The following is an 8,916-nucleotide window of genomic DNA, read 5'->3' as shown; positions in this document are numbered from 1 at the left end:
ACGACAACAATCACATGGAGCAGTGGGTGTTGGAGCAGCGGTTGTGGGAGCAGCGGTTGTGGGAGCAGCAGTTGTGGGAGCAGCGGTTGTTGGACCAGCGGTGTTGGAGCGGCGTTGTGGGAGCGGCGGTTGTTGGAGCGGCGGTTGTTGGAGCAGCGGTTGTTGGAGCGGCGGTTGTTGGAGCAGCGGGTTGTTGGAGCGGCGGTTGTTGGAGCGGCGGTTGTTGGAGCGGCGGTTGTTGGAGCGGCGGTTGTTGTTGGAGCGGCGGTTGTTGGACACGCGGTTGTTGGAGCAGCGGTTGTTGGAGCGGCGGTTGTTGGAGCGGCGGTTGTGGGAGCAGCGGTTGTGGGAGCAGCAGTTGTGGGAGCAGCGGTTGTTGGACCAGCGGGTGTTGGAGCGGCGGTTGTGGGAGGCGGTTGTTGGAGCGAGCGGTTGTTGGGCGGCGGTTGTTGGAGCGGCGGTTGTTGAGCAGCGGTGTTTGGGCGGCGGTTGTTGGAGCGGCGGTTGTTGGAGCGGCGGTTGTTGGAGCGGCGGTTGTTGGAGCGGCGGTTGTTGGAACAGCGGTTGTTGGAGCAGCGGTTGTTGGAGCGGCGGTTGTTGGAGCGGCGGTTGTTGGAGCGGCGGTTGTTGGAGCGGCGGTTGTTGGAGCGGCGGTTGTTTGGAGCAGCGGTTGTTGGAGCAGCGGTTTGTAGGTGCTGCAGTTGTTGGAGCAGCGGTTTGTTACGGAGTTGCAAACATCAAAGTTAGCAACGCATCGTCCTTTAAAGCACATCTGAAAATACAAAAGGTTTCCATTCAGGAGTGGTTTTAAGTCAATTGCACGAACAAGAACAGAAAGAGAAAATAATAAACAAAACATATTGCATAATCATTTTATTAACCCTCACCCGCCCAATACCGCACGGGGTTCCATTCCACACGAATCCGAGTCTGACGCTGCATGCACCGCTTGCATCTCTACACGCAACTTGACCGTAGGCGTAACATCCCGCGTCGCCGCTGATCGTCTGAATACAACCAGAATGACAACGTGAACAAAGAAATCACTGAACTTGTAGGCGCTAATTAAAGTTACTAGTTAAATAAAATTATATCATGCAAGCAAACGTTTTTAAATGAGAGGGCACAGATGCGACTCTAAGATATTTAATATAACATACCTCTAAAATTAGTGTTGATTGGATATTATTGAAGATCATGTCATGAACGACATGAAAATATACAGACACATGTATTTTAGTATAATACAGTTAATGCATGTATACTATTTAGCTGTGGTACGCTGTATATGTTAAGAAAAGATCAGAGCAGAGATCACGAAAGATTCAGAGTGTCTGGAGAAAAGTCCATATATTAAATAAATGTGTGGAAATTTCTTAGTTCAACACAAGTTATTCAGTTATGAAAGCATTGCCTGTTTCTTTGCTGTTTAATGTTAGCACACATGCATGTAATTTTAACATATTTTCACATATTGTGTTTCTGAATCTGGAAGGGCGGGTAGGGGGTACAATAAATGCGCAGGGTGCATCATGCCGCTATTTCGCTTTACATCTTAGCTTAAAATCATTCAAGTAACTATAAATCGAAATACAATTGCGTCTCTCGTTAGCCAAAATCTTGTATGTGCACTCGTGCATACAGAGCAAAAAGACGTTTTTGTCATTTAATAAATGCTTTGATTTTTAGTGTAAATATATAAAAACATACTCCGCTGCACACAGTGCTCCCGGCGTAACCAGTTCGCTGCTGACACTGATAGTTTAGACTGTTGTCTCGCTGACCAAGCAGGCCACTGCAAAACGAGGCTCGGAACTGCTCGTCCGTGAAGCCATTTGGGGCGGTGCAGTCGGTTTTACTGTGACAACATATGTGTTTCAATAATTGATTATGCCACAGTACATCTATGACAAAAAATCTGGCTGTGCAAAAATAATGCATTTTTATATTATATACGAGTTCAAGATAGAATAAAGTAACCCTAAATGATACAGTGTTCAATGCATTGTCTGATTTCTTAATATATTAAAATTCATTTCAACGAGTATTCCAAGAACAACGTCAAATTACATATTAACTACTAAGTCTTAGTGTAACACTATTTTCAAACACTAAAAAGTCGGATAAGAACACATCGCCAATAGCTAACTCGAAGTTTTTATTTCTCCACATATGGTAATTTCTAGCTCTAAGAGAACTATTAAATTGTATTGCTATCTTTAATCACAAAATGAGTCTTGTTATAACATAACCTGTTTAGATGGGTGATAAATTGGCTTGCGCTGCACGTCGAAAATCTGCTGTAAGTGTCCGCGGTGGTGGAGGAAGGCGAAAACAGGTAGGCTGACATAACGTTCCTGCCGGCCGGACAGTCGGTGGACTGGTCATGTTGAGAACCAAGTCTGTGAATAATACAAGATCAAACAATTATAAATTGCTGAAATAATGCATTACATCTTTCAGATCCTTAAATAAAACGTTTTCATTCAATGTGCCTTCTATGTATTTAAGAACTTAACGAATCATATAGCATTACGTTATCATGATGAGTATCAATGTATTGTATTGCACGGTATAAAATATATGTTGTTTAGACTTACGCGTGTCCCAGCTCATGTGACGCCACCCACGCCACGTTGGAGGCGGTGTACTCGTTGATGGAGTACTTGTACTGAGTGTTTACACATACTGTTCCCACGTAGGCGTATCCTAGCAATCCGCTGCTTCCATCGCTGCCAAGGAGATCTAACCTGCAGCCATGAATTTGGTTTGACAAAATGTAAATAAAATAAAGTTACAGGTATTCAGGGAAATATATAAGAAGTTGCTATAATACTTACCAGAATATTACATGTAAACTGTGTGTGAACCTATTAAAAGAGAATGGACACGAACGCAAATACAAATAGATCATTTCTACTTTTCATAAAGCCACAACAAATCGATTAAATGTTCTTCGGATTTGCCGCACGTAAAAATCTTAAAACAAAATAAACATATTTTTATTTTTTGTCCGCATCAACAGTTTTGCTGCTCACATATTCGTTTAATGTTTTAGTTTAGTTTAGCCCACGTATTTTACGGCATATAGTGTTGTAACGCTTTGCGTTATTAGATTGGTTTATGGTAATAAAATGGTGGCGTTTGTTTGTTGAGTCGTTTCGGCCAAAAGCACACATGGAGATGTAATTTTTCCTCCGATGACAATGAGTCATCGCATCACAGATGATTTAAGTAATTTATTTCTCGCAGTCGCATCTTCAGCAGTATGTAAAATGTTGCCGGTATGCGTCCGTTTTGTAAAAGTCTGTAAAAAAACTTGGTGTTATTGATAAAGTTAAAATATCAAACATTAACATGCAACTGAGTGTTGCCGTTGAACTAGACGAACATATTGTCGAATATACTATAAATTCTACACGCGTGCCCTTTATAAGTTTAAACTGTGACTCCAATGCGTTTAAAGTGTTGATGTTTAAGTCCAAGGTGTACATTTGGCCCCGACAACATGAAGTTAACGTAAGTGTGAAAGAAAAGAAACTTTCTGGAACTCAACAAGTTTACTGTGATTTGATTGGCTATTAATATTAAAATACAAAACTTTTACTCCCCATTGATTTCTTTTTAAATTTTATTTGGAATTTATTGTTTGTTTGTTTTTCTATGCAAAACTTAAACTTCTTATTTCTAATTTGACATCGCTAAACTAACAAAAGTAATCCATCGTACATTGTATAATACCATAACCTATGATAATTAGAAACTTATACAGATTCAAGATATCTTTTATAAGTGATTTTTTTGCCCAAAATTACAGCCTTTAACAGGCTGTTACCCAATTGCAAAAAGTAAAAAAGTATGTTTCCCAATGGCAAAAAGTAACTTTTTCTGTAAAAAAATCTGGCAAAATTTCCCCCTAAAATAAGTAAAAGTTTTGAATGAACTCCATAATTGGTTTATTGAGTTTATCACTCAGCAGTTTAATTCCATTGCACGTAATAATATAAATTTTATGAAGCAAATTAACATGCACTAATAAAGAATTCGTATCCTGTTATTCATAATCATAATAATTAATTTAAATATTTCCCAATTGTTTGGTCTATCGCGATTTTTCCAATCTAAAGGCACAGGCTGTAAAATGTAAAGCGAAAAAAATCACTTCACAAGTTTGATGTTTATTGTACTATTTATTGTTTCATGTTATTTGACTATCATTGACAGAATACTTAGCTTCTAAAATAACTTTGATAATAAACATAACACTGTGTGTACCATGTTAACATTAAGTAATCACTACCTGGTGTGAATAAGCAAAACATCTATTGGGTACTATTTTGTTTAGTTTTTTACAAACATTGGACTAGAGTTAAAAACACAGGTATTACAACTAAATGATTCTGTGCTAGTATTTGGATGATATAGTGCATTTATTTGGCAAAATTTATCAATTTACATAGACAATATATGTTTTTTTTTAGTTTTCGCTTTTCGCTCGCCTGAAAATTGCTATGTGCAAACAGCATAAAACCTTAACAGACTGCTCATCAGTATCTTAGGTTTAGATATGAAGCCTTTTAAACTTGAATATAGTAAGAAAGGTTTTTAATTAAATATAATTTTATAAGGGACTACAAATGCGTCAAAATATGTTTCTAAGTGGTCAGGGTTTAAAATAAATAGAATAAAACAGTATTTATTTTTATTTCGCTCTCCCACTCCATTATTGGGGGCGGGGCTAAAATCCGTAGAACAAATTTTAAATTTCTTGCTACCCAATAGTAAAACTTTCATTGTGTAAACTAAATAAATATAAACACGTACCCAGTAAGAGCCATTGCATGCTCATGTTGCCTGGATGTGAAGCCACTGCTGAAAAACGCTCTCAGATCAGCGTCAAAGGCAGTACCCGATAAAAGAGTAGTGCCACTTTTGTGGTTTGCGGACCAGGCGAAATCAGACCCGTACTGAAATTATGAACATAGTGATATTGATGTAAATAAATTTATGAAACCACGAAAAACGAATATGTTATTACTTGCACTGCACGCAAGGAACTGACTAGTATTTTAACAAACGTTTAAATCGCGTTTACGTAACTTGTGTTTACAAATGTGAGTTGCTATGTTACCGTAAAACAAAATATTCGAGGTTTGTTTGTTACTCAAAGAATTATCTTTATTTTTAGATAGTAAACGAGAATATGATTCGCTTGTGCGGTAGTTACGTTTGCTCCAAATGTATGAATACTTACACTTGGGTAGACGACGGCCGCAGGGTAAACGTAAAGGTCGAGGGCACCGTTAGAGGCCTCTTTAACGGATGCGTAGAAAACATTCATCTGTATTATATTTTTATTTGCGTTATAAACATGCAATGACACAAAAATACAGTTACCAAGTGAATATTATCAAATCGATTATAATTTACAATTATAGTGTTATTGTTGTCCAGCAAGTGATTGAGGCAACCGAAAATATATGTAATATTATTTCAAACATAATATGATAATTGTTGATTAATAAACGAATTTATTAATCTGTTCACATGTATTCTTACATTTGCAAGGCTATTACACTTTGATAAGATTTTCAAAAGTCACAATAAATCAAGTGCCTACCTCGTTTGCCAAAAGGGCCATAAAAATTTCAGCTTCTTCTCGGGCCGCCGCCGTATTTCCGGGATGGCGATCGTAAAATCTAAAATTGGAGCAATTGTGAAGAACAAGTCACGGTGCTCATGCAGTTCAAATGTTTTTTTTTATCTCACCCATAAAACACACTGCGTTGCAATAAACTTTTAATTGTATTTTAGTTAACATTCAATTGAAGATACATAAACATAGTTAAACAACAGCAGCAACACTAAGCAATGTTATATTCGAAGACATACATTTTAGTAGATAATCGATATTACGGACGAAATACGAGTCATAGTATCATTGTTTTGCGTGTATATAATTAATTTTTATAGAAGGCGCTTTAAATGATGATAAAGAATACATCAGAAATCAATCAACCAATATTAATAATCGGACTTCTTCTACGACTCCATAAGAAGAAGTGTTGCAATCGTGTAGACAGAGAAATATCATTTATATCACGCATTTACTTCGTGAGGATAAAATATATAAAATTACGTACTGGTCCATGAATGCGGCATCCAACGCAAATGCCATTTCAACGACCTTAAAACCAGGAGAAGGGAGGATGGAACGACGTCCACGAGCCAGTAAATCTGCTGTATGGTGCGTGGCAACGGAACGCTTTGATCTCTCAACTTAAACAAAAAAGGCATGGTGAAGTCGTTGACTTTTCTATAAACATGTATGAGAGTACACGTGTTTTGACTGACAAGTTCAACTACTTTGAATCCTTGAATAAAGTAAACGTAGCAACACAAATATTACCAATTTTGTTAAAAGCGTGTACCGTTGAGTAATCATTTATGTATTGTACCATCGGGTGGGTAGAAGGTTAACAGTTCTCCTTCCGTGGTAGCGTTTCCGCACTCCGCCTCTTCTACGCCTCCTCCAATGTAACACGCTTCGGTATTGAAGTAAACAAGGCCGCTCTAAAATCGACGGTTTACAGCAATTACATCATAAACATAAAACAAATGTAACCATCTGATGACATAAGAATTAAGCCAAGTAAATTGATTAGGTAGATCTAAAATAAAGTTTTTTTTCTTTTTAAGGTTGATATACTTTATTTCCGATTTTAATACATGTTGTAAACATGTTTGGAAGCCACCGTTAGCAAACTGTTTTGTTCTTTTTTGTAGCGAAATCCTGATGGAGGTATGTATTTAAATGGAATATCGACGAACCGTCGAAATTTTAACTTACGAGATCGCAGTTCAACTGCCAATCATTGCCTTTGGTCGCTTCGCATGCAAAAGATCCATGCCCGTTCTTGTCCGTGTATATGCCGACCTTCTTGGTCTGCAAACAAATACGGTAAATTATAATATTCACCATGATGCTAAGCCTAGCGAGATGTATAAGGTAAAGTCAACAAAAGCACCCACCATGCTAAATTCTAATAATATGATGTTTCGAAAACGAATGATTGCATTTCAAGATGTGTTTTTTTTCAAGGCTTTGCAGCTTTATATTTTCGTTGAAATGGTTTTATAATTAAGGGTTTGCTCGTTTTCTCTCGGACGTGTTTTGTTTTTAAGCAGTACAATTTACCTAATTTACAACTAATATTTTCTTCATTAAATGACATGGTTTGTGTAAAGAGTAAACAATTTATATTTCATTACACAAGTTTAATGTTTAAATTATAATAAACTCACCCGTTGTCTGTTAGATTTACGGGAACCGTTTCTTTCGTTTCCAAATTCACCTTCCGGTACATTCATCCTTGTGTTCAAAACGAGTTCGAGCGTTGTCACAGGAAATCCTTCAATGTCAATGTCGTAGTCCAGTGTTTCAGGTAGTTTGTTGTCGCGAAACTCCTTTTGTTCACGCGACTTGAAAGAGAACCGCTTTAGTTTAACTGGAACAAAATATTTGGTTTAAGTGCTTTAATAATCCAGATCATTAAGAAAGATACTTATTTAGTACACATTAATGGTTTATTGTTGTACATTTCGCCAGATTGTGTTTTTAATGCAATATTGCTGACAAGACAACGTGATGTTATACCATTTTAAGGAAACTAAAACGAAGCATGTTTTGGTTGTTGGTTGTAAGAACGCCTAATTATTAACACGTATTAGATTTTAACTTCATCGTAGACAATACAAATTTATAGATTTCATTCTATAAAAAACTTCTTGAATAAGTTTTTTAATTTATTATTCTTACATGTATGAATATTTTTAGTGCATCAACTTATATTGTACAATACTTATTTAAACATTGGAATACCATATTGGTATTGCTAACACAATATGACCCGGAAACTTGCTGGCGCATTTTTTGCATAACGCCCCTTGAGTTGATTTAATTTAGTATATTAAATAAATAAGTTAATAGTGATATTATTATAACAGAACATTACCAAACATTGAAGTGTATTAATACAAAGCATTTTGATCATATTTTTCATGAAGGTTTCATTTTCAAAAGGAAATGTGACTACCTTTATTGTTCTGTCTGCTTCCATGGCGACGCGCATAAGTCGTTTGCAGCAAAGTTGTCGCCATCAAGACGACACAAACACTTAGCAGCAGTCTAGTCATGTTACTGTTGTTCTGATGAACCTCGTCTTATTTATATGTTTAATATTAGACTTTGCTCACGAAATCTGAAAGGAATGAACTTAAATATGTTATTCATACTCTTTGTTTGTAAGTAAATGAACTATTATTAATTAAAAGATTGATCATTTTTATCAATCGTATGAGAAATATAAAAATCTCAAATATGCGCATAGTAGCACGCTTTGTTTATTAAAAATATCCTCAAACTATATGCGTGTTTGAAATAAGATTAGCGTAATCAGACAAGTGATTAATCTAAGTACGTAAATACTCGGGCCCGTGCTGAGGATACATTGCAGCGGACCATTTAAACCTTTCCCTTTCAGAGGCATATTGAAAATGCCTATGTGCAATGTGCATAAAACCAGAACAGCCTGTGAGTAACTCGCAGTCTGTTCAGGTTTAATGCTGTTTCTGCTCATCAATATCTAAGGTTTGGAAATTAAGCTTCTAAAACTTTCATTCTACATGTAGTAAGAACGGTCTTTATATAAATTTACCTTTATTAGGGACTACAAATGTGTCAAAATACGCATCTAAGTGGTAAATGAATAAACATACTGCTGTGATTGAAGCGTTGCACTGCTTTGATAGAAAACGTACAATTTTGAGATTATAATTATACAAAGCTGATATTGAATCGCGGAGATTAAAGCGGTGCACTTATGATAAGAAAGTGGTACAGGTAATTTATTCTAA

At 36.6% G+C, this 8,916-nt stretch overlaps 2 protein-coding genes across 2 annotated transcripts; both read right to left on the bottom strand.

Annotated features, from left to right (window-relative positions):
• Positions 1-10: 10 nt before the first annotated feature.
• On the bottom strand, positions 11-772 carry LOC127851218 (salivary glue protein Sgs-3-like). The gene has a single exon (XM_052384873.1). It carries the CDS (start codon positions 770-772, stop codon positions 11-13), a length of 762 nt encoding a protein of 253 aa, XP_052240833.1.
• A 1,116-nt stretch (positions 773-1,888) lies between these two features.
• LOC127851146 (A disintegrin and metalloproteinase with thrombospondin motifs adt-2-like) lies at positions 1,889-8,120 on the bottom strand. Its single transcript, XM_052384776.1, has 11 exons — positions 8,097-8,120; positions 7,306-7,482; positions 6,851-6,946; positions 6,459-6,573; positions 6,144-6,279; positions 5,621-5,699; positions 5,255-5,341; positions 4,825-4,967; positions 2,601-2,750; positions 2,253-2,402; positions 1,889-1,904 (listed from the first exon to the last, which is right to left on the bottom strand). The coding sequence occupies exons 1-11, from the start codon at positions 8,118-8,120 to the stop codon at positions 1,889-1,891; spliced, it is 1,173 nt and encodes a 390-aa protein (XP_052240736.1).
• Between the last annotated feature and the right edge of the window lie 796 nt (positions 8,121-8,916).

The sequence above is a fragment of the Dreissena polymorpha genome, chromosome 1 (genome assembly GCF_020536995.1).
Source record: "Dreissena polymorpha isolate Duluth1 chromosome 1, UMN_Dpol_1.0, whole genome shotgun sequence".
NCBI classification, from domain to species: domain Eukaryota; kingdom Metazoa; phylum Mollusca; class Bivalvia; order Myida; family Dreissenidae; genus Dreissena; species Dreissena polymorpha.
This window is presented reverse-complemented; position numbering and strand designations above follow the sequence as displayed.